Source organism: Parasteatoda tepidariorum, chromosome 7 (assembly GCF_982258835.1).
Source record: "Parasteatoda tepidariorum strain Cologne lab strain chromosome 7, Ptep-v5.0, whole genome shotgun sequence".
Classification (NCBI taxonomy): domain Eukaryota; kingdom Metazoa; phylum Arthropoda; class Arachnida; order Araneae; family Theridiidae; genus Parasteatoda; species Parasteatoda tepidariorum.
In genome coordinates this window covers 80,524,648-80,549,557 of record NC_141761.1, presented here as the reverse complement: position 1 = coordinate 80,549,557, position 24,910 = coordinate 80,524,648, and the positions used below count along the sequence as shown (strand labels likewise).

Sequence of the window (24,910 nt, the reverse complement as noted above, 5' to 3'; positions counted from 1 at the left end):
ATCTTAATTATTTGACTAATTAAAATTATCGACATTTATTTGTTTCTCAAGAATAACATTTCTTTATTTTTTAATTCCTGGCAACTTATTATCTAATTTAATGATTTCAGTCCAATATTTTTAAATTGATAACTACAAAAATGCATTTTGACATAAAATGTTTCTATTTGAAATTAGCTAAAGCGAGTTAATTTCGAGTGATAAATTTTTGAAAAATTGAGATTAATATTTTACAAGACTTTAACTAAAATAAAATAAATATTAATTTATACATTTATCGAAAGTTTAAATGGTTACCTCAACTAAGATTTGGTTATTTGGATAATAAAAATGTACAAACATTAAAAATTATTCTTTTTTTTCAACGATTTTTATCAAAGTGGAAAAATCACTCCAAATTGGAGATATAAAAAAAATTGCGATTTTTTTTAATACTAAAGCAGCTTGTACTAAATGCTATCATTTACAAATTAATTACGGTAGTTAAAATTGTAATTTCTTTTATAATAACAAATGACTAAATTTTGAATTTTTTTTGTAATTTTTTAAAAATTACGTTACAGTTTTTCCGCAAACCTCGAATCGCATTGAACCGAAAGCTGTCGTATTTATTGTCAACCGCAACTATTTTTTTCTAACAAAAATTTTATGTTCTGTTTTAAGTTAATTATCATCCAAATTAATTCGAATAAGCTGTAAATATAAAATTTTAATTTATTTATTCATTTAAAACTTAAGTTCTTTAAATATTTACGTTGAAGTACCTTGCTGAAAAACCTATAATTTATTAACAATATTAAAAAAAATAATTTTATCAAAATTTAAAATTTTTAATAAATTTTTAGAAATAATTTACTAAAAATTTATGAAGTCATTTATTTAGTTTTTTAAGCTTCATAAAAATACTTGGGAGCTAAGCCCTCTCTTCTCTGCCGCTCACCAACACTGAAGATTGTTCTTTAGTAATTGTTATTTCTTGGAATAAAACAGTTTTTTTTTAAATTGTCATTATTTACTTAAAATGTATACTCTAAAGAGAATTCCGCAAACCTTAGGCTTGTGCCTCAACTTCCCCCCTTCAAATCTTTTCCTTATGATTCTTCTAATATATATTAGTAAACAAGAGTAATTTGTGTAAATAATCATATTTTAAAAAAAAGCATTTAAAATTTAGAGTACATTGTTATTACAAATTTGGTAAGTCCACAACAGTAATTTGAAATTTTCGCATACCAAACGGACGAATGTATTAAATACAATTTTGGCATGACTAATATTGCAAATGAAGCTTAAAGTTAAGTTCTAAATCATTTAACGAATCTCTGCAACTGTAGTTAATAATAGTATGTAAATGTAAATTACTCAAATAGTAATAATCGAAACGGGGTATGTTATAAATCTGTACTTTCGAGAAAGACGAAAAAAAAAAAAACTGAGTAAATTATGGAAAGATTGCTTTAATTGCATTCAAATTGTTGGATTTCCTCCTTTAGGCAATCTAAAAAATTACTCGGTATTTTATAATTGGTGATTGATGTTCCAAAACCTACAAAAAAGTAACCCCGTTCCATAACATTGACCGCATCAACTATAAAATGGTTGATTAGATTGGACACCGATTTAAATAACTTTATCTCAGAAAGTAGTGCAGAATTACGTTGTATTATTAATAATAATAATAAAATATAACATCTCTTAGTTTTTAACTATTAATTTGAAAAACATTCAAAATCAAATACGTATTGATAGCAGAACAGGAAAATATAAGTTTAAATTATGGATGCAAAAATATTTATAAATACCTTTATTACTTATAAAATATATGCTGATGACAACCAAGACAATATGGAAATTAATGTGAGAAAATTGGATCCAACCATGTGATATTATGGCCAATTAAAAGGCATGGACAGAAATGGAAAAATGTGCGTAACAATTATGTTTTTTGTTACTTTCGTTTTATAGCGAGATCGCAAAAACCATTATTTTTATTTTTTTATATTAAAAGCCATTGAAGTATTTTGATTTTGCTGATTTAATAAAAAAATATATCAATTTTTAATCCAGCTTTTAAAAGTGAGGAGATTGATGTTTGAGATAATAAAAGAAAGGTTGTTGAATTCCATTTATGTATGAACGATGTTTGAGTTCGTTGTTAACTAATGAATTATATTTCATATTTTAAGTTATTTATAGTTTTTAAATATTTCTCTATCTTTGGATGTCTTTATTCTCTAAGAATAAGATACATGTATCTTTGCCAGTCATCAGAATTAAATTATTAAACGTTTGTTTTGTATTTATCTGCAATAATTTATTAATCCCTTATTTAAAGGATATTCAAAAGTAATTCTTATTTCGTAATTTAAAAGAGCTGCGAAGTGGTTACTATGCATGTGTTGAAGGAAAGGATGAAATATTGTAGTGTCTACGTTGGGATTCGAACCCAATGAGATTGACACTATAGTCTTCTAAGCATATGTATGTACCCAGATTCATTAAGGTAAGTGGCTTCATAAGGAGTACACAACAATTTCCTTTCTTACTCTTATTCTTTGTTACTAATAGTTGAAAACAGAAGGTTTTGTTCCTTTATTATGTAACAATTTTGTGATGTAATACAGCGTGTGCAACAATTTTAGATACATGCATTCCTTTTTAACACATCGAATAGCATGTAAAATTAGTTGTTCACAGGATTGGTTCTCGACTTATTTTCATACATATATATTGCTTAATTTTCATCGTCAGAAATTAAAAAAGGGCAACCGATTTTAAACTTTTACTAACTCATGCAGTTGCCATTTTACACTCATTAAACAGTACATACCATTTGTTCAGTTTTGTATGCGAGCAACGCCCTCTGTGTAAGAAACGAGAACTAGTGCGTGTATTACCAACCTCGAAAGAGGCAAGTGTGTGAATTCAATGTGCAAATAAAATAACTGTCCGCTGCGTTAATATGTGTTTTGTGTCTCATGTTAAGAGAAATAACATGGTCCTTACCCGAGCCTGAGAGGGTAAGCGATCTATGTACGAGAGAATTTTGTGAAAATCAAGCTAAAATTAGTGCAAAAGATTCAGTGAAAAGTTTACGTGTATGATCGAGAATCTAAACTGAAACTTTAATGCGTCTAACAGCGATCTGAGAAGGTAGGTGAAAGTTAAATTTATATTTAAGTGAATTAAACTATAAACATGTCTTTGACTAAATTAAAAAAAGATGAATTACGACTCGTCGCAGAAGAATTAAACTTAAATGTACCGGAGGGTGCCAAAATTGCCGATTTAAAAACTTTAATTGAAAGCAGCGAAGTGTATAAAACAGATCAAGAGCTTTTTAAATGCGCACTGGATTATGCTATAGAGGAAGTAAAAAATAAAAAGTCCGATACTGAATCTAAATTAGAATTTGAGCGAATTAAATTAGCCGATAGTGAATCTAAATTAGAACTTGAGCGAATTAAATTAGCGCAATTAGAAAAACAATTAGTGCTAGCTAATGTTCAAAAAGAGTTACCGCATAATTCCGTAATCGCAAAAGAAAGTGTTTCTGAGCATCCGAATAATATTAATATCGAAACTTTATTAAAATCGGTAAAAACCTTAACTATACCTGTACCCTCACGAGTTGAATCGTATAATTTATTTTTTCAGTCGCTGGGAAAAGCATTCAAAACAAAAGAGGTTCCCGAAGAATTTAAATGTGAAATTCTTTTAAATATTTTAGGTGAGGGAGCTAACAATTTAATGGTTCACATTTCCGAAGAAGAGTTAACTAATTACGATAAACTCAAAGATTTAGTGCTAAAAGAATTTTCCCCTACCCCTCAAGAATGGTTAAATAAATTCCAAAGAGCACAAAAAATATGTTCAGAGAATTATGTACAATTTGCGTCAAGGCTAAGTGCGACGTTTGAATATTATTGTCAATTACGTAATGTAAATGAATTTAAATCCGTCTGTGAGTTAATAGTATCGGATAAAATAATGAGTACTCTCGATAGAGAATTGATGACTCATATTAGTGTAAAACAGGGGGAAAAGTATTTTAAACCACATGAATTGGGGCGTGAGTGTGATATTTATTTATCTTCGAAAGGCAAAAGCAAAAATGAAACATTTTCGAAATCTTTCAGTGGAAATACAAAGCGCTACGAATTTAATAAACAAAGTAGAGTTAATAATTCGAATGTACAGTGAGGAGCAACAAATGTATTTTTATCTGAAATAAAAAATGATAACTGTGAATTATGTAAAAACAATGAGTCTCATGCTTTGCAATTTTGCCCACAATTCAAAAAAATGTCTGTACACGAAAGAGTAGAGTTTGTAAAAAATAATAGACTTTGTTTTAAGTGTTTTTCCCCCAGATGTGAAGTTAATATATGCAGAATGAGAAACTGCTTTCTATGTAAAAAGGCTCATCACAAACTTTTACATTATCCGAGAGAAATTAAAAACAATTCCTCCACTCCCAATATGGCGCCAATTAATGATCAAAATAAATCACAAACAACCGCGTTTAATGTAAGTGCTGAATCATTCGTTCCGAGAGAAGACACTGCTCAAATAGTGGCGACCGCATGTTTTAAAAACAAATGCTTATTAAGTACGGCATTAATCCTCGTAAAGGATAAATATTCGGAATGGCAGATGTGTAGAGCGTTACTGGATTCTGGTAGTGAAACCTGTCTAATTTCAAATGAATGTGCTAATAAATTGCAACTTAAGAGTGAAAAAATAAATACATTGATTTCTTGTTTAAACGATACTTCTATGATGGTAAATTGGTGTGTTAAAGTGGCGATTTCAAATAAAAACAAATCTTTTGAAAGAGAATTAGATATGCTCATAGTTAAAAAAATCACAGAATTTATTCCGAATAAAACTTTAAATATAAATGTCGATTTTTCAAACTTCGTCGAATTAGCAGATGACACTTTTAATATTCCGGGAAAAATAGATTGATTATTGGGTGCAAATATATTTTACGAGTTGATAAAGTCGGAAAGAATTAAAATAAAAAATTCGCAATTGCTTTTGGTCAATAGCGTATTTGGGTATGTAGTGACCGGAAATTTAGATTCAATAAATGAATCAAAGGTTCACTGCGGTTTGATTCGTGATGAGGACTTAAATAAAACACTAGAAAAATTCTGGCAAATAGAAAATGTCGAGGAAACAATTACGAAGAGTAAAGAAAATTTAATTTGCGAGAAACACTTTGCGGATACTCATTTTAGAACTAGGGAAGGGAAATATGTTGTTTCAATGCCCCTAAAGGAAAATCCCTCATGTTTAGGAAACTAAAAAGATTTAGCCCTCAAACGTCTCAGATCGCTGTGGAATCGCTTAGCTAAAGATGAAATTTATTTAAATTTATATCGTGATTTCTTAAAAGAATATGAGAAACTGGGACACATGAGGGAGGTTACTAGGGAAATTGAACCAGAAGTAACATATTATGCTACACATCTTGGAATTTATCGTCCAGAAGAGTCCACGACAAAACTTCGTGTTGTATTTAATTGTTCTTCAGTAACTGATAAGGGAATATCCCTTAATGATATTCAGTTTAATGGAGGAGTGATTCAGGAGGACTTATATACTCAAATGCTAAGGTTCCGCACATATACATATGCCTTTACAGCGGATATCAAAATGATGTATCGAACTATTTTAATCAATCCAAATCAGTGTAATCTTCAGAGAATCGTTTAATGTGAAAATGAAGATGAACCGCCAAAAATATACGAGCTATCTACCGTTACTTACGGCACGGTAAGCGCACCTTACTTAGCGCAAAGAACACTTAAACAGCTTTCAGTTGACGAACAAACCAATTTCCCCATGGCTGATCCCGTCCTGCAAAATAATTTTTACATGGATGACTGTTTGTGCTGTGCAGACACATTAGAGGAGGCAATTGAGCTCAAGCAACAATTAAAAAGGATTTTGCAAAGTGCTGACATGACACTACACAAGCTCTGCGCCAATCACGTGAAACTAGCACCAGATTCTGAATGTGATTATAATTTTGCAACGTTAATAGAGACAAAAACTTTAGGTGTATCCTGGAAACCAATTTTAGATTGTTTTCTATTCAGAGTAAAGGTATGCTTGGAGAATTCTTACACAAAACGTGACGTTTTGTCCACTATTGCCAAACTCTTCGACCCGATTGGTCTAATGGCACCGGTAATAGCAAAGGCAAAGATTTTCCTTCAGCGTTTGTGGAGAATTAAAATGGACTGGAATGACTCTTTACCAGATGAAGAATATCGAGAGTGGCATCAATTTCTAGTGTCTTTAGAGGGCATCAACAATATAGAGATTCCAAGACGCATCTTCATCACTATTCCAAAAAGTGCAGAAATCCATGGCTTCGCTGATGCATCTCAGCAATGTTATGGCGCAGCAGTCTACTGTAAATCTAAAAATTCAATGAATGAGACTTTGGTTAGTTTGATAATGAGCAAATCAAGAGTTGCGCCTATAAAAAGTCTGACTATCCCAAGACTTGAGGTATGTGCTGCTGTTCTTCTGTCAAAACTTGTGAAACGAGTTGTTGCTGCGTTAAAGTTAGGAACTGTTGAAATATACCTTTGGACAGACTCTATGATAGTTCTAGCGTAGCTTCAAAAAGAACCCATAGATTTAAAAACCTTTGTTCAAAACAGAGTGGCCACAATACAAGAACTATTTCCTAATCAGCGATGGAGACATGTACCAACTGATGAAAATCCTGCAGATTTAGTTTCACGAGGCAAGTGTTCGAAAATTATGACCGATAATACAAAAACATTTATCGGTGCTAACATTGAGATTAAAAAGTTAAGGAAAATTATAAATTGCCCAGATGAGACGTTAGCCAGTTATTTTACTAATGAAGGGATTGATTGGAAATTTATCCCACCAAGGTCACCAAACTTTGGGGAATTTGAGAGGCTGGTGTGAAGTCGTTTAAGTTCCACCTAAAAAGAGTAATCGGCAATCAAAATTTAACTTTGGAAGAATTCCTAACAATTTTGACTGAAATCGAAGGTGTTTTGAACTCCAGACCTCTCACTCCACTTTCACTGGAGTTTGATGAATTTGAAACTCTATCACCTGGTCATTTCTTGATAGGTAGGCCCATCACCTCACTCGCTGAACCCCAACTAATAGATATAACTGAGAATAGGCTTTCTAACTGGCAAAAGATTAATAAGTATAGTCAGAGAATATGGAAGTTGTGGAAAAGAGACTACCATAATAATTTACAGGAACGTAATAAATGAAAATTTGAAAAGAATAATGTAGAAATAGGAACCCTGTGTTTGATAAAGGAGGAGAATTTACCATCTACACAATGGTTAGTAGGACGGATTGTTGAGGTGATGCCTGGCCATGACAGAGAAATAAGAGTAGTGAAGTTAAGTTTACCTAATGGCAAACTACTTCAAAGAAATATTCGTGACATTTGTATTCTTCCCATAGAGTAATTGTGTAAATGAAAAATTAGCTTTAGTTTTGTATCTCAATGTCTTTTATATTACAATGTTAATTGTATTTAGTGATTTATGTTATTGAATATAACAATGATTGCCTGGTTGAACCAGTGCAGTGTGGGGCTGTATGTTCAGTTTTGTATGCGAGCAACGCCCTCTGTGTAAGAAACGAGAACTAGTGTGTGTATTACCAACCTCGAAAGAGGCAAGTGTGTGAATTCAATGTGCAAATAAAATAACTGTCCGCTGCGTTAATATGTGTTTTGTGTCTCATGTTAAGAGAAATAACACCATTCAAGCTCCAATAACTTTCGACGTGAGACCAAAGATGTGTGTCGTCTCGCGTTGCCTCAATGGAATACTACTTTTATAAGATTGACAAGCTCAGGGCGCTTCTGGAAGAAAGCTCCGTTCTAACTGCCCAACTGAATTGTACAGAAAACAGCTGAATTTATTGTTCCGTTCCCTGGTTGAAGCTCAAAAAACACCACACCCTTCCAATTCCATCATACCGAGGCCATAACCTGTCTGAGATGAAGTTTTGGTTTTGAATTCACCAATGGTGAATCCTCATCTCGTGAACAAAACCGTATTCATAAAATATTGTTGTAATCAGTCAGCTTCTCATCAATAGTTATCATTCGTTTAAAAAAAGGATCGTTTTCTCCACTCTTTATGAACTTTTTTGAGTTCATGAGGAATCCAAATTTCAAGCATGCTTACTTATCCAAGGTTTTTTTAGATGGACATGAATACTTTTTGCCGGATCTTGACTGTCACTGCAATCTCTCGTGTCGTGTAAAGTGAGATCGACTGGATCAATGTCTTTATTTTGTCATCATCAATCTGGCTAGGCCGTACTGATCGGGGACCATCTTTTAAATCAAAATTACTAGCTCGGAATTTCTTGAACCAAATTTGGCATTGAAGTTCTCGTAGGGCATCGTCACCGTAAAAGTTGCGCAATTTTTCACAACTTTGATGTGCGTTTTGCCCTTTTCAGAAGTAAAATAGTAAAATATAGCGAAAATGAAATCATTGATCTTTAATGTTCAGCGTGCTGTCAAATCTCTGAAACTCAAACGAAATATCTTAACTTGTTCTTTACAATGAAGCCTAAACTGTCAGTAAGCTTAAACAATTGCAATTGCTTCAAGTATTTTAGAAACTTCACTACTGCCATCTGTTTAAAAAAAACGCAATGATTTTTTACTCAACAAAAGGATTGGTATTGATGTAATACATTTTATTCTTTGTATATCATATCTTCATGGTAAAATAAAAAATTACTAACAACTATTACCTATAAAAATGTAAACGATTATTTTAAAAAAAATTTATATTCCTTTACTTTTTTTTCACTGTCGCGACAGCCCTGGGTAGGCCCTGACTTTCTCTAGGAGTTTCCTTCAACTGTCCCTCTGTTCGTCTACTGTCCTCCAGTTTTTAGTTTTCAAAGTGTCGATGTCTTTCTCAACACTGTTGTTCTTTCTTTTTATCTAGTTCTCATAAGTTTTCATAAAAATATTTTCATACAGCTGTAGTCTTCCTGCATTCTGATTAAATGTCCAGTCCATTTTAGTCTTTGTAATTTTATGTACTTGATATCAGACTCCCTTAAGATTTTATACAGCTCTGAGTCAGTTCTTCTTCTTCATGAGTCGTTTACTTGAGTCTCACCACAGATACTTTGTAGTACCTTTCTTTCAAATATTGCATTCGCCTCCTCGTATTCGCTGCCCAAGTCTAAGAAGCATAAGTTAAGACAGATCTTATAAGATTTTATATAAGAATAATTCAGTTCTCAATTTTAGAAATTTGGATCTCACGAAGTTGGATCATCTGTGAAAACATTCCTTTTACTTTTAAAGACATGCTTGTGGTTAAAATAAATCTATCGAAACTGTTAGTAAGTTTTCCCGAAATTTTAAAGTGAATTTTAGCACTTCCCTTACAAAAATTAAAGGTGTTTTTAAGGTTTACCTGAGGAGGTTGTTTTGATTTGTTAAGATTGGTTTGAGGTATATTTGAAGTTGACTTCAAAAACAACCTTATTAAATCAACCTCCCAAGGTGATTTTATAAGGTTGTTTTAGTTATATTTGAAGTTGATGGAAATTAATTTTAGAGCAACCAGGTTGTTTTTTATGGGTACAGGTTACTTTTTCTAGGCAAATAAGTACTTCAGGCAAATAAGTATATTTGAAGTGTGAATAATTTCTCTCGAAATCAACTAAAAATATAGCTCAGCTGTATATGAGGTTGATTTCAGATGGTGTAAATGAAGTTGGATTTGAGGTTTATTAAAGAGGTCATTTTTGGTGAAAACATAACCTCGTTTTCTATCTCAGGTGTGTTTTTTTACATCTGTCAACTTCAAAAACACCTTATTTTTCTGTCAGGCTTCTTTTGATGCATAGAGTTTACATTTAATTTCATAAGACAACAGCTTCAAATAAAGAAATTAACTTGCAAAGAACGACGAATTTTAATACTTTTTGTAGATGAAAATACATGTTAACATGTTTAATATATATACTAACTGAATATTAAACATGGTGTTTTTCTTATTTTAAATTTAAAAGAGTTTTAGATAGGATACAAGGAAGAAAAAAAGGCGTTTTTGTAGGCTTCCTATTTCTTCTTCTTCGTAAGCAAAGATTCGAAATCAGTCAATACAATATCATCGGCAGCATCACAAGCTTCTTTTATTTCTTGAGGTGGATCGTTCAATTCTTCTCTAACTAGATCACGTGCTGTATCTCCACATTTTTCTCCTACGCGTTGAGTTACACAATCGGCAATCAGGCTGTATAATCTGTATCATAAGAAATAACCAATTAGAAGTAGATTTGGAAAAACAATACAAAGGAAAAATTTATTAAGAATAATAACATAGTTTTTAAGAAATTTTTCGCAGATTTTTAATAATTTTTTTGTAAATTTTTAATAAATTTTAATAAAATAATTTATTATTTAATAAATTTTAAAAATAATTTATTAATTAATAAATTTTAATAAAATTATTAATTATTTCATAAATTTTTGATAAATTGTTGTAAACGTTTAAAAAGAAAATAGCATAAGTGCAATTTTAAAAGTTTATTTTCCTTACTATTACCATCAATTACTCTAATGAACATAAGTGTATCTTTATATATACATTGCTTTTCAGATTTGAAAATAAATGATCTAAATGTTAAATAACAGCCGATTAAAATATCAAAATTTTGAACAGCTCTAGGTAGCTTATTAAATTATGAGAATATTTAGTATTTTTTTTTTGTAAACATTTCAATAAAAGGTAAATAACAACATTTTACACTTGTGTTTCAATTAACCATTTATTACTTTATAGTGCTATACGGTTATAATTAATAATGGTTTTATGTACAACACTTAATAAAGCTGCAATTCTATAATCAAAATGTTAATAAAGAACCATTTAAAATTTTATGTTATTGTATATGTTGTTTTAATTTTATTGTATTGCTTAAGTTTGATTTCATTGGATTTAAAGCAATAATTATACAGGAAAAATAATGCCCCCCTAAACTAGAAAGATTCGTAAATAGACATAGTTCTGTAATTTTCATACGTTAAAACTAGAATAACTATTAAGCATATTAAGCAATTATTATAGTTTATATGCTGTTGTTTTTTATCTCAATAATTCAACGCAAACGAATACATCGGATACAGTACCACACTAGTCTAGATAGCGATGTCAGGCACATGAACGGTATAAACAAGTATAAGTAAGCACACAAATTTATTTTTTATATTTAAAAACTTAAAACAGCATTTAACAGCATTAAAGTCCTATAGATTTCTTTTTAAATCTATTCCAATTTAGAGTAACTAAATAAACCAAAAACAATACAACACTTGACTAAATCGCATTGTTAAAGTACCCTTCTCCCAAGTCTTAGGTTTCTGGTGCTCACCATCGCTTTTTTTATTCTATTGATTACAGTGGATAAATTTAGACCATTCGACATCATCAAAGATGCCCATTGCCCTAAGAATACTGATAGTTAGCATCTAAAATTATGTTGCACTTACGTGCATTTGAAACGATTCTCATTCAAATTTGAATTGCTTCCAAATTGCGCAATTGCATTCAACTGGTTTTCTGTTAAGCACTCCATTATATAATCCTTGTTCTCTTCGGCACAAGCCTCAGCAGCATCCTTGCCATCTAAGTGTAAAAAAAAAGACATCCCGATTAGTTACAATCTTGTCTAAATGGATTTATACTTTTTAGATTGGACAAGCAAAATTTCAAGTACGAAATCAGATACAAGAACCATACTTTCGCTTAATAAATATTTTTTTCCTGAGGATTTCGGAATTATCAGAGCATATGGGTTTGCCGCACAGAGAAAAATTACGATCAAAACTTCAAGAATTACAGTGTTTTCTTTGCTCTATGGGAATAAGAACACCAAAATATGGTAGATTTAATCCTAGTCCTTTGGTAATAGCCTTTTTTTAAAATTAACAATAAAATATGGTTTTATTATTATGCCGTTTGGTTGTAAAAGGTATAAAATTTGGTAATTTTACCAGAAGAGTTGGTAATTTTAACATCACTATCAGTATTTGTGATTACCCGAAAATGTCCAGTATATTAATCACTATTTAATTTAATAAACGCTTGTTAAATTTGTGAATTTGGTTTGTTAGCCGTTTTCTCTTCTGTGTGATCTACAGGTTAACCTATACCAGTTATTACAACTATAAAAAAATATCATTCCAGATTAACTCAATAATGAAGGTGAACGTGGTAGCAGAAACGTACTACATCATTAAATTATTATTCAAGTCATCTGAAACCGGGAGTCTCTTTTGTTTATACTTATGCTTTAAAAACTAAATAATTCAAAATCAATACTAATTGAAATAAGAAAAAATATGTACGGAAAAAGAAAATTCATGAAGAAATTGCACTAATTCGCTTTAGTAGTAAGAAACTTGTCATACCACTATTAACGACAATGATATGTTGTTAATTTAACTAGTAGAGAATTATTGAAATAAAAAAAGGGAGTTATGTATTAAAAAATAAAATAAATATAGAGAAAGTACATATTCGTTTAAAGGAGTCTAAATAAATTGCCAAACTATTATAGAAACCAATGATGTTTATTAATTTTTGTAAATAAGACCTAATTGAAATAAAAAAAATATGTACTTAAAAGCATAATTAAAGAGAAAGTGGTGAATTCATTTAGGAGAACCATAAAAATTCGCTCTACTTTTATTGACGATGAAATGATATATTAGTATATTTGATACCTATTAAAACCATACCAATATTCAGTGGTTTTCAATTATTGATAACAAGAAGACTGTGATTACGACACGAAGAAGTCAGTTAAAATATGTGACAGGGCATATAGTTTTCTTACAAAAGTTGTCGAGCCGATATTTGTTCAAACATTTTTCGATACACGGAGTAGTTGTTTTTTCCATGTTCTATTTTCTTACTTCTTCTTTTTTTTTTTTTTTTAATCTTGCGTTTGCTACTTTCGGTGATTCCAACAAGTGATAATGACTGATGGTGAAAATGTCGATAATATTTAAATGCTATTTTTATTCTATGGCAGTTGTCGAAAAACTGCAATGCGATTTTCAATTCCAACTCTCTAACGTATAAATTTAAGCAAAATGACTGAAAACAAGAACTAAACAAGAACAAAGCATAAAGAACATTTATGCTTTGTCATGGTTTTCTAGTAGATTTTTTTTCCTACTTTAACCGATTCTTAGTTACGAGTATTTAGGAACTGCTAAGTCCTAGGTTTTAGTTTAAGTTTTAAAATTTCACATTATAAATAATTTTTATTTTATATGAATTTTTAAAGTCACAACGAGTGCTTTGTAATGTAAACGAAAATTTATTGTGACAGACAGTAATGATAGTTAAAATCTATAAAATGATGTTTAATGTCAATAAAATAATGTTAAATTGTACTCTAATTGTATATTTAGTTGCTCATTGGTTTTTATAAATAAACTTATTCCTAATTCGACCTGTTTCGAGTTATGCAAACAGATGTGAACAATTCTATGCTAAAAAAGCTCTGAAGTTTATACCTGAAATTGGACAGTTAGTTCCAAGCATGTCTGTAATTTGCTGCAATTCTTTGTCAACTTCAACTCTTTGTTCGTCATCAAGACACTCATCAATAACTGTTTCTAAACAGTTCTGCATAGTCTTCACTTCCCTGAAATAGAAATTTTATAAAATTGCATAAATAATACGAAAATTCGTATGAATATGAGATAAATTTTAATTGGTCTTTTAGAAAGACTGAATTATTTGTGATATTTTATATGTTGAAAGTCATCAAACTAATTGTTTCCATTTTTTTCGTTTCTTTGCAATATTGCTGTTACTGGAAATTTGGTCGATTGCTGCAAATCAAGGATTTTATTAGATACCTCTGCCTACAAAAAAGTCAGGAAGTGGCACAGCATCAAAAAAAATAAAAAATAAAAAAAGCTTCAAAAAATATCAAGAATATGACTAAAATATAATAACCAGCTGTTTAGTAGTTCAATTGACAGATTTAAATTGAATGCCCTAACGGATTTGCCTTTAGAATTCTTATTTTTCATTAATTTATAAAAATTTGATGTATCTATGGACACAGTTATTGCTTTTAGCATTTTTTTAGTCATAAGATTTTTGCTGTACAGTTTTTAATAACTCTTTCAAGAGATAAGGATTAGATACTATTCAAATACAAAGATTATTTTTCGCTTTGTGCACTCAGCAAAATCTTTAATATTAAAGCTAATTTTTAATTTAAGTAAGACACAATAATGTAAACATTATAAGCTATCTAATTTTAACTTGAAAATTTTATCAAGCTAAGAGAAATGCAGAAATCTTAATTGTAACTTTGTAAAAATGAGTTGAAACCTTCATTGTTTCATCGAAAGACGTAAAATAAAATACCTGCTATGCCAATAGAATATGTAAAATATTTGAAGTTTCCAACAATTTTAATAGAAACTATCACTTAGAACACTGTCTCCCAACATCTAATATTTTTAATTTTTGCGTTCCATGCACTGATTCTTCTAAACTCATCCAAACATCTGACGTTCCGAAAGCAACGTTTAAGTTTGAATATTTAAAATAATAATTGTTTACTCAATGAAATCAATCTTCGATGTAGTCAGAATTCGCTATTAAGTTTATTGTCTGTTTTGCCAATTGTTTAAACAAAGCCGAAATGACAACTTGTTCGATAGCAAACCCATTGCTGTAGTTTCCTTTTCACAATGAAACAGTCGAATCGATATTCTTTGAGTCATGTATTAAACATGAGGAAATGAGATCACAGAGAAAATGTAGGTCATTATTCTTCTTCACAAACAAAAAAAAATTGGAACAAGAAAAAAAGAAAGTTTGACACTTTAGTTTACGTTTCGATTCTATGTAAAATTATAGTAATTTTTGTAGCGAATAGAAACTAATCTATGGACTTACGCGCAAGTTTCCTCTTCAGTGTGAACACCAGAGAGCAAATTAACCATGATGTTCCCCAGGCAGTCGAAAACTCTTTCTTCAACCCTATCTTCACTGCAGTCATCTTGAGTGTTGCCCAAAGCTAAATGAAAATTGGTAGATCATTCAACAAACAATAAATTGTACTCAATAATTCTAAAAAATATAATGAGTTAGAAAAATTAATTCTACCAGTTTGAGAAAGGTTTATTTTATGTATATTACCATTCTAAAATACTCCTCAATACTTTGTAATAATTTAAAGTGGTGAGCACTATATGTAATCACTCATCATGCAGTTAGCAGAAATATAGAATTACTTTACTTTTACTCGTTTCAACAATTAAAGAATTTGTTAAAAGTTAAATAGTGATGATTGTTATAATTGTTATTATCCAGTGACCAAAATTAAAGCAAAGAAAGGAAACTAAGTTGCACAGTTATTTGAACCATTTAAATAACTGCGCTCTATTTTGACACTTAAGAAATATTTAAATTCTCCCAAGGTAGATACACGAAATAATTTTTGCATACAAAGAATTTTAGGATGTGACACTATTTTCTTGCCTATTCATTTTTGGTGCAGGAAACATAATAATTTAAAAATATTGGTTTTAATAAAGAAAAAAAACTTGAAAAAAATCATCAAGTTTTCACGAAACGAGCAATTAAAAATCTTTACGTGGAACTATTTTTAAAAATTTGAAAAACACGAAAACAAAGCAGAAAAATTATTTATTTTTAACGGAACAATTTTCTATCAATAAAAATAGAAATTTGACTTGCAAATAAACCTTTAAACAAAGCTTGATTGCAGCATAATGTTTGTTCTGAAATTATACAAAACCAAAATTAGAGTTTTCATTACAGATATTAAAATTGATTAATCTGGAAATTGATCACGAAACTGACTTATGTGAAAAAATAACTAAAAACATTTATTTGTTTTTGACTCAAAATATGGGTGCAAATTGCAAAGTTTTTATGGAATAAAATGTATCAAAATAAAACAACTTTTGTGGTTAAAAACTATTTTACAATGTATGTTTGTGAATTATGTAAAATTAAAAAAGCTATTTTTTATATTACTGTGAAAATGACCTAAATACAGCTAAATTTTTCATTCAATTGTCAACTTCAAAATTAGCATAACATTTGGGATGAAAATGGTCACATTAAACAACCTATAACTTTTTAAATAGCTCGAAATAATTTAAGTGTTCCCGTAATATTTTCTATCCGTAAGATCTATTAGTCATAAAAATTACTTTGACTTGATTAGCTAATAACGGGATACTTTCCACTTTTATTACATCCTATCCACTTTTATCATATCATATCATCAAAGATTAAATGATAGAATTTCCTTCAAAAATTAAATAGCTAAAAAATTATCAAAAAGGCTTTTTTAACAATAATTAAATGAGGGAATAAGAAATGAAAGTGGAAAAACAGGAAAAATTATTAAAAATATTTATTTAAGATCAATTCCCAATTAAACAACTTTTGAATTATTTTACCATTAAACTTTCAAAATCGTTTTTAACATTTCTTTATGATAGATAATACGTGAAAGTGCTATTTTCTCATGGAATTAGATGTTTTAGAAACTTAGCAATACAACGTATTTTATTTTTTTCAATTCGGCCTAAACCTTTATCAACACAGTTTTTGAGCCAGAATCACTAATTTTATCAGCGAACATTTTTTTATTATAAACAAAGTTAACAATGCACGTTTCAGAAAAATAAAATAACTTGAAACACGCATGTTAAAAATTCACATTGCTAAAAACATGAGTTTAAGAATACACCCAAATCTTGTATGCTCGTTTGAAAATATAGACTTCAGTTGAAATGCGTGTTTAAGAATATCGACGCAAATTAAAATGCACTTTTGAAAAAAAAACAGACATAGCTCAATATTTATATAGAAGAAAATGGAAGTAGCATTCATTCTGTACTATAAATTATTGTTTTATTATGTACTTACTGTAAATTTAAATAAATTTGCAATGTATACATTAATCTTTTAAGGTCAACAATTCTTTTTCGATCGTGGATTCGAAACGCGGTACATCATGCCAAGTCCAGTTTGTTTGTCGGAAGTTTTGAGCCATATCAATGTGTTTCAAAAACCCATTTTAAGCTTGGCCAATTTTCTAAAACGGTCATTTTGATTCATATCTACTTTTCCAACACGCTTTTGATGCTTAGTCTATTTTTCAAACGCACTATAATGTATATGTAATTTCCAAAATATAAGATTTCAGAAACAGTTTGTTTTTTACATATTTTTTTAAATAATTCAGAACTGGAAAGTTTGTTTTCGAGTCACAGCTGTTATCGTTCCTATACACTTGGAACATGATTTAATAAATAAACTTCAGTTAATTAAATATTAAAATAACCTTAAAAACACCCCTTTTGGGATAATCACACTGCTGTTCCACTTTACAGTAAAAATTGTTTACTTGAGTAGTAATTCCTTCCATGGAAGAAGAAAAAATCAGATTTTATCTTAAATTTAAGTTTATCTACTTTTATAAATTATATTAATTTAGATTTAGTTAAAAGTACATTTTCTTACTTGTAAATTATTATTATTATAATATATATATATATACATACAACAAAATAAATAAGTACGAAAAAACACGAAGAAAATTAAGAAAAACAATAAGTATCATTTATTGCGCATATGCTGCAAGTAAACAGAACTCATTAGATATGTTCAAAATGAAGATAAAACAAAGGAAAATTACAGACATGTGAAAAAAGGGTGGGGGAAGAAAAAGAAAAAAAGAACAACTGGGGAAAAAAAGGATGAAATTTTTTTAAAAAATCCAGAAAATAAAAGATATAATCTTTTTATCAGCCCACACGATTATATCCGCAAAAAACAGTGCTGTCTGATATTGTATCAATATAGCCAAAGCAAAATATATTAATACAATAGAGTGAGGAGCACTCAAAAAATTTTTTTTACAAAAATTACAATAAATAAAATAGAACACAAAAAGTAAAAATAACACGTAAAAACAGAAAATAAAATGAAATGAAAAGAAAAAACAGAATAAAACATAGATAAAATATAAGTTTCATCTATAAAGCGAGTAGCGAATTCAAATGTGCTTACATGAACGGGAAATTTTTCAAGAATGATTTAAAAAATATTTTCGTAACAAGCTTGCCAGATTGCAAAATATGAAAACAAAAGCGCAAATTGAGCGTAACTAGGAGTTTTGTTTTAAAGTGCCGTTCTTACTGCATTGCTGAAGTGAGTTTGATTTGTTGGTTAGTTACCAAGGATGGGCCCGAAATGGATGTGCGCAAGATAATATAATACTGGATAATTTAAAGAAGTAGACCATAAATAATTTTAGAAAATAAATATTTATTTAGGAAGAAAATATAAAATAGAATAGAGAAACATGTATTGCCTGTTTTGCACAAATTTTAGCCGCGGATTTGCCCGAAATGGATTTGCACATGGAAAAATTATGTAAATTAACAAAGAAATTTTTTTTGGTAGATAATTTTAGCCACGAATTTGCCCGAAATGCATTTGCGCGTGGAAAAATTGCGTAAATAAATAAAGAAGTTTTTAGTAAATAATTTTAGCCATGGATTGGCCCGAAATGGATTTGCACATGGAAAAATTATATAACTCAACAAAGGAATCTTTTTAGCAAGGAAATTTTTTTGTAAATACTTTTGACCACGGATTTGGCCGAAATGGATTTGTACTTGAAAAAATTAATCAAATTAGCAAAGATATTATTTAATAAATAATTTTGGCAACGGATTTCCACGAAATGGATTTGCACATGGGAAAATTATATAAATTAACAAAGAAAATTTTGTGTAAATATATCCAAAAAAAAAATACGATTAATTCAATGATTTTATGTAGAATTTTATTACTTTAGTTGGGTTTAGTTTTAAAAATTTTTATCCTTTTTTTTTCTTTTCCAGTTGTTTGTTATTTGTTTTTCTTCCCCCACCCTTTTTTTCATATGTCTGTAATTTTCCTTTGTTTTATCTTCATTTTGAATATATATATATATATATATATATATATATATATATATATATATATATATATATATAAAATCAGAATTTTAAAAAATCATGCAGATTGGGATCTTCAAAGATAAATTAGTCTCATTAGTTTCCTTGAAATAAGTTTAATTATTCGATACAACAAATTTAATAATCGTATAAAAAATCACCTACTGCCTTAATGGTATCAAAATCAAAGAAGAAAATAAAATAATTTAAAAATGTTTCATACCAAACAACGCCAGAAGGAGTAAAATTGTCGTTTTCATGATGAAGAGTTTAAGAAGTCCAGTACTATAGTATACTCAAAGAAGAATATCTTCTCGCATCAGTGTCGGATGGTACATATGTAACTTTGTTATTCCCTAACCTTTTGCAACAGGAAATTCTCTTTCGCTATCAGTGGAAAGTGGTGCCATTTTATTACAAACCGGAACACAGTATCTGATAGCCTCGTCCAGAACTAAATTTTTTCCTTCAATTGTATCCAACATCTATGTGGTTAATTAAAAAAAAATCGCATATTATTATAAAAGAATAACGTTTTTTAATGAAAATTTATTCTAAAAATGCTATCTTTCAAGACGGTTAGCGAGCATCATCATCAGTAATAAGAAAGACGATGAGTTTCTGCTTATTGCGTTGAAACAGCAATCTGTCTGTTGGACTTATGAATACAGGGTGATCGTTAATGACCTTCTTTGAAGTATATTTCTAACATCCATTTTCGGAAGTGAAGTCAAAAAGTATATATTTATGTGAGAAAAAAAGTATATCAATCACAGGTTATGAAGCCAAAACTGAAAACATCAAAACCTGTTTAATTGCGAGAGGAAACAGAAAGGAGTGGAAAATTGACTTTCACAAACACCTCTTATATCAGCCGGCAATAAGAGTTTCAAATTTGTTTCTGTATCTTTGTTTCTATCTTCGCTTGAATATTAATTCACTAGGGGAGAGTGGGGTCAATTGTAAAATTTTTTGCTTATTACATTTTTAACTAACAAAAAAATCCAATATATTATTAGTATTAATTGACAGACGAGTAAAGTAGACTATCCTCTACTAGAAAAAAAATAAATATCTTATTTTAAATGTTATTATATTCGTTATTAACAATTTTTGACAGTCGTGCACTTGTTACAATTGTCCCCACTTACTGGGTCAATTGTGACAGTTCATAAATTCAACTAAAACATAGTTAATTACACTTATTATCGTAGTTGTGATATATTTTTTTATTGATCAAAATAGTAGTGATACTTTAGGAGCAAAAATAATAATGAGCAGAGACCTAAAGGGTAAAACTTCTAACTTTAAGGGGTTAAAAATTTTAATTTATGCTCTGAAAGGTGATAAATAAAATAATGCACATGCAACATAATATAAATGGTATAGGAAACTATAGGTGGTTCTTAAAGAGTTAAGTAATGGTTTGTAAACATAAGATCATTTATTTTCAGCTGTTACAATCGTTCCTTTACTTATTGTTACAATCGTCCACAAGATACCATTTCATATTCATTTGTTAAAAATAATGCTAGTTAATTAACAAAACTAATTTTTTTTAATGTTTATTAAGGTGTTCACTTACATATTCGGTTAATAATTTTTATTTGTTTAAACAAAATTACTTTGTTACAATATAATATTCTAATACCAAAAAAGTACTTACGTAGCATGAAAATATCTTTTGTGATGTAACTCTTTCAAAAGTACATAAAAATGGTTGCCATCAGGGGTGAACATGTTGATTTATTAAATACTCCTTGGGCGCCACCTAGGAACCAAATCTAGAACCCGACACTCGAAATTTTTGCTCTGTTACAATCGTACCTTGTTGCAATTGACCCCACTCTCCCCTATTCCTAATATGAATACTCGTTTTTCCGCGTTAAACCAAAACAATTAAACAACCATAAAAAAAGATAATAATCAAACTGAAAAATGGTCAACTGGCCACCTTAGGGAGCTATTTTTTTTTTCGTGCTGTTGAGGTTTATACTGTAGCAGAAAGGGGTGAATTTCATGGCCGGCTGAACAAGTTCGAATACTAGGTTTGACACCATGATATTCCTTCTATTCTTTCAATACATCTTTCAATACATCATCAGTTTCCAGTATCCTACACTCTTCAATTGGTGACCCTAGACTATTAGAAAACCAAACTATAATTCAGACATAAATGGTACTGCATCCACGGAACTCAAATGTCCAGTTAAGCATTATTTCATGCATGGTTTGGGATCTATGCGAGATAAAAGGATCACAAAACCGTATAGTTTTGTTCTGACGATTTTTTAACCTTACAAGTTGTAAACAGTTTCTAAACCTTAAAGGTAAAGAACTGTGCCTAACCATATGCTGCTTTATGGTTTATCAAATGGACAGATTGCTGTCGGTTATTTTACAGTAATTTCAAAATTAAAATTCAGTGTGGTTCGATTTCTTAATTCGATGTTAAAATATACTTGCTATTTCGGACTCTGCAACCTTTGAAATTTTTTTAATTATATGCCAATATTTTCAAAAATATGAATGTATTGAACCTAATACCTTCGGCAGATTTGTTCTGCAAGCTTCTCACCCATATCGTTAATACAACATTAATAAATTGTCCTCCAACATAGATTTTGTCTTCTGAAAGATTCTTTCCACTCACTCAAATAAATATAATTTTTATCAAAAAAACAAAATAATATTTAGTGTTACTATCCGAAATGCATGAGTTTAATTTTTTTCCCCTTTAGTTTTTATCCCAATTCTTTAAAAATGAAACTGTACTTTTTTTATTAATGACTACTCTTCTAGTTTGAGACTCTCGCGCTGTTGAATTTAATGGTAAAACTGTATCCAAATTTTAATTTGCAGATAGTCGAAAAACGCTTTGATTTAATAAATTCTATAATAGTTCAAGTATTTAGTCGAAAAACGCTTTCATTTAATAAATACTATAATAGTTTAAGTATTTAGTCGAAAAACGCTTTGATTTAATAAATTCTATAATAGTTTAAGTATTTAGTCGAAAAACGCTTTGATTTTATAAATTCTATAATAGTTTAAGTATTTAATATATAATAAATACCAGTGTAGAACGTGATTTTGGAATAACAGATATATATTTAATTTTATTATGGTCCGTCGTGGAAATATGGTATTATGGTCGTGGTTTAAATCATCGAAACATTTTATTTTTCAAACGCTTTTTTTTCAAGTAAAAATGATTTTATGACAGAGGCCTTCAAAAGAATAAGAATCTTAGATTGATTTTTATGAATAAATGTTTTTAGTACTGTAATTTTTTTGCCAAAAAAAGGCTTCTAAAACAAAACATATAACTTTGTCATTATTTTCGGAGAATTCCAAATCTAAGCCTTACAAGGGAAAAAAAAAGACTTATACAGGTAAGAGAGCTTGCAAAAAAGAATATAAGGTTTTACCCTAGAATTAAAAAAATGATTCAATATATCAAAACAAAGGATGCCTTTGTTCTTGACTACCCTTTACATTGACTTAGTTTTAAAATTTTAGCCACTTTATTTTTAATGTAATCATGAAGAAAAAAATTTGGTAAAATTACCTCACTCTATAGTTAGAGTTCTGGTAAAAAAAACGATATTTGTATCATTTGTATAGTAACTTTTCCTTCTTATACAAACGGTTATCTGGAAATCCTGGTTTTCAAACCTACAGTTCTCATTGCCATATATTTAGTTACACATACAAAACTGAAAGCTAAATTTAACCGAATAAATGACTTTTACGCCATGCTCTAAGACATCATGATATTACCGAATTTTGCCACACATTATAAAGCCTTATTTTATTTTTAATTTTACAAAATCATTATTAAAATACTTGGGCAAAGTTACCGAACCTTTTTGGTGTTCCCATAGAACCAGAAATGTGATAAATTTTATAATACTTTGGTAGTTCTTACCATACTTTTTTATTGATAATAATAGCGTCCTTTTTCAAGGAACTATTGTTTACTTAATACGAAACGGAAGTAGGCTTCCTCAATTAAATTTTAGTGTAATTGATAATCGAGACTTATCTTTGCCGCACAACTAATTAATATATTGCAATTAGCTTTCTTTCCAATGAATAAAAAATGATTACTTTTCAAAAGTAAAAGGAAATTAAGCGATAAATAACTGAAAATTATTTTTTACGTAGATTTTTATTATCCAAATATCTTTGGATAAAAAATGTTATAAATACGTGCAATAATTTTTCTATTTGCTAAAAAATGTTCACGAGATAAAGCGAAATACGCAAAAAAGAAAATTAGTGGTCCAATAACTTTGGACTGCACTGCAGTCCAAAGTATTGGGATCATTTTAACCGAGATTGCGGCTACCTCCTATATTTGAGGAGGGGGGGGGGGAGGAAATTCAAATCCGTCGGAAAAAAGTATGTTTATTCAAAGAAAATACGTTTTTATGTTTAATTTCATAACTTAAAATATCGTCGACACTAAACATCGAGTTCCTACTCTTTTTCTACAATCAAAGATGTCTAGCTCAAAATTTTTTTACATGTTGGAAACTGGAACAGTAATTTAACCGCAACCACAGCTATATATGAAGTTTATGGAGAAGCAGCGCTGCTCACTTTGCATAGCATTATCTATCACTAATTTAATTCGACGCTTTGACTATTCGATTTCATTAATCGCCATAGCTGCAATTTTTCAGGAAAAGAGTGTTTAGAGCGGTGATTCTCATCCACTGTGCCGCGGCACTTTTGTGTGACGCCAAATTCTTAAAATGTGCCGCCAAATATTAGAAATTATACAATAAAAATTATAATGTTTTTTTTATTATGAGTAAAGTTTAAATTAAAGAAAAGTGCATTTATATAATATTATATGTATAATAATACTTTTTATGGTTTTTCCACGCTTTAACCGCGTAAACATCTTTGTCCGTGATTGTCTTGTCTCTGACAATCTTAAAATAAGTTAAAATAAGATGGAAGTGTTTAAATTATCTTTGACACACAATTTTAAAAAATGTTGATATAAGTAGGAAATTTAATGACTGTTAGAATTATTAATTAACAAGGGAAAGCAAGCTAAATATTAACTTTGAAACGGAAATGACAGCTAATCATAAAAGTAATATATACAATTAATAAACAAATTAACAAAGGATAACTAAAAAAACAAATGTATAAAAAACAAATTAACAAAGGATAACTAAAAAAACAAAGGTATAAAAAACAAATTAACAAAGGATAACTACCAAAAAAAGCTAACAATTAATAATTAGCAAAAAAACTAGTTAACAAGAAATCACAAAAAATAACAGTTAATGTTAAAAAACTAACAGTTAAAAACTATAGAAAACAATCTAACAATTAATAACTAACAAAAAAATAAATAACTGTTACTAACTAATAAAAAATTAGTCGGAATAAAAAATTTATCACTTAATAAACGTGCTTTTGCAGTACATTATTTTATTTCACATTCAAAATTATTATCACAAACTATTTAACACAGTATATAATAATTTAATTTTTTCATTGTGTGCCGTCACATTTCGAAATTGTTAAAAGTGTGCCGCAACAAGAAAAAAGGTTGAGAATCACTGAATCACTGGTTTAGAGTATACGCAGAATTTACAAATAGTGGAGAAAAAATCAACTATCGGACAGACTAGGAAGGAGAAACAATCCCTAACTATAGGCGTACGTAACGAGTCGTGTTGCACCGATACAATGGAGCCTAACATTAGCTCAAATTGGAATTCACTTTAATCAGATAATAAGTAAATAACAACCAAAGTTATCCATGAAAGTTACAAGCTTATTGCCGTTTTT

The 24,910-nt window shown here is 29.4% G+C and overlaps 2 protein-coding genes across 2 annotated transcripts; one reads left to right on the top strand and one right to left on the bottom strand.

Annotated features, from left to right (window-relative positions):
* The first annotated feature begins 5,853 nt into the window (after positions 1 to 5,853).
* On the top strand, positions 5,854 to 6,639 carry LOC147807266 (uncharacterized). Its single transcript, XM_087168857.1, has one exon. The coding sequence runs from the start codon at positions 5,854 to 5,856 to the stop codon at positions 6,637 to 6,639; it is 786 nt and encodes a 261-aa protein (XP_087024983.1).
* Positions 6,640 to 9,961: 3,322 nt separating this feature from the next.
* LOC107457077 (uncharacterized) lies at positions 9,962 to 19,574 on the bottom strand. The gene is made up of 5 exons (XM_016075137.3): positions 19,314 to 19,574; positions 15,000 to 15,120; positions 13,595 to 13,725; positions 11,558 to 11,693; positions 9,962 to 10,310 (listed from the first exon to the last, which is right to left on the bottom strand). Exons 1-5 carry the CDS (start codon positions 19,348 to 19,350, stop codon positions 10,127 to 10,129), a joined length of 609 nt encoding a protein of 202 aa, XP_015930623.2. The 5' UTR covers positions 19,351 to 19,574; the 3' UTR covers positions 9,962 to 10,126.
* Positions 19,575 to 24,910: the final 5,336 nt, after the last annotated feature.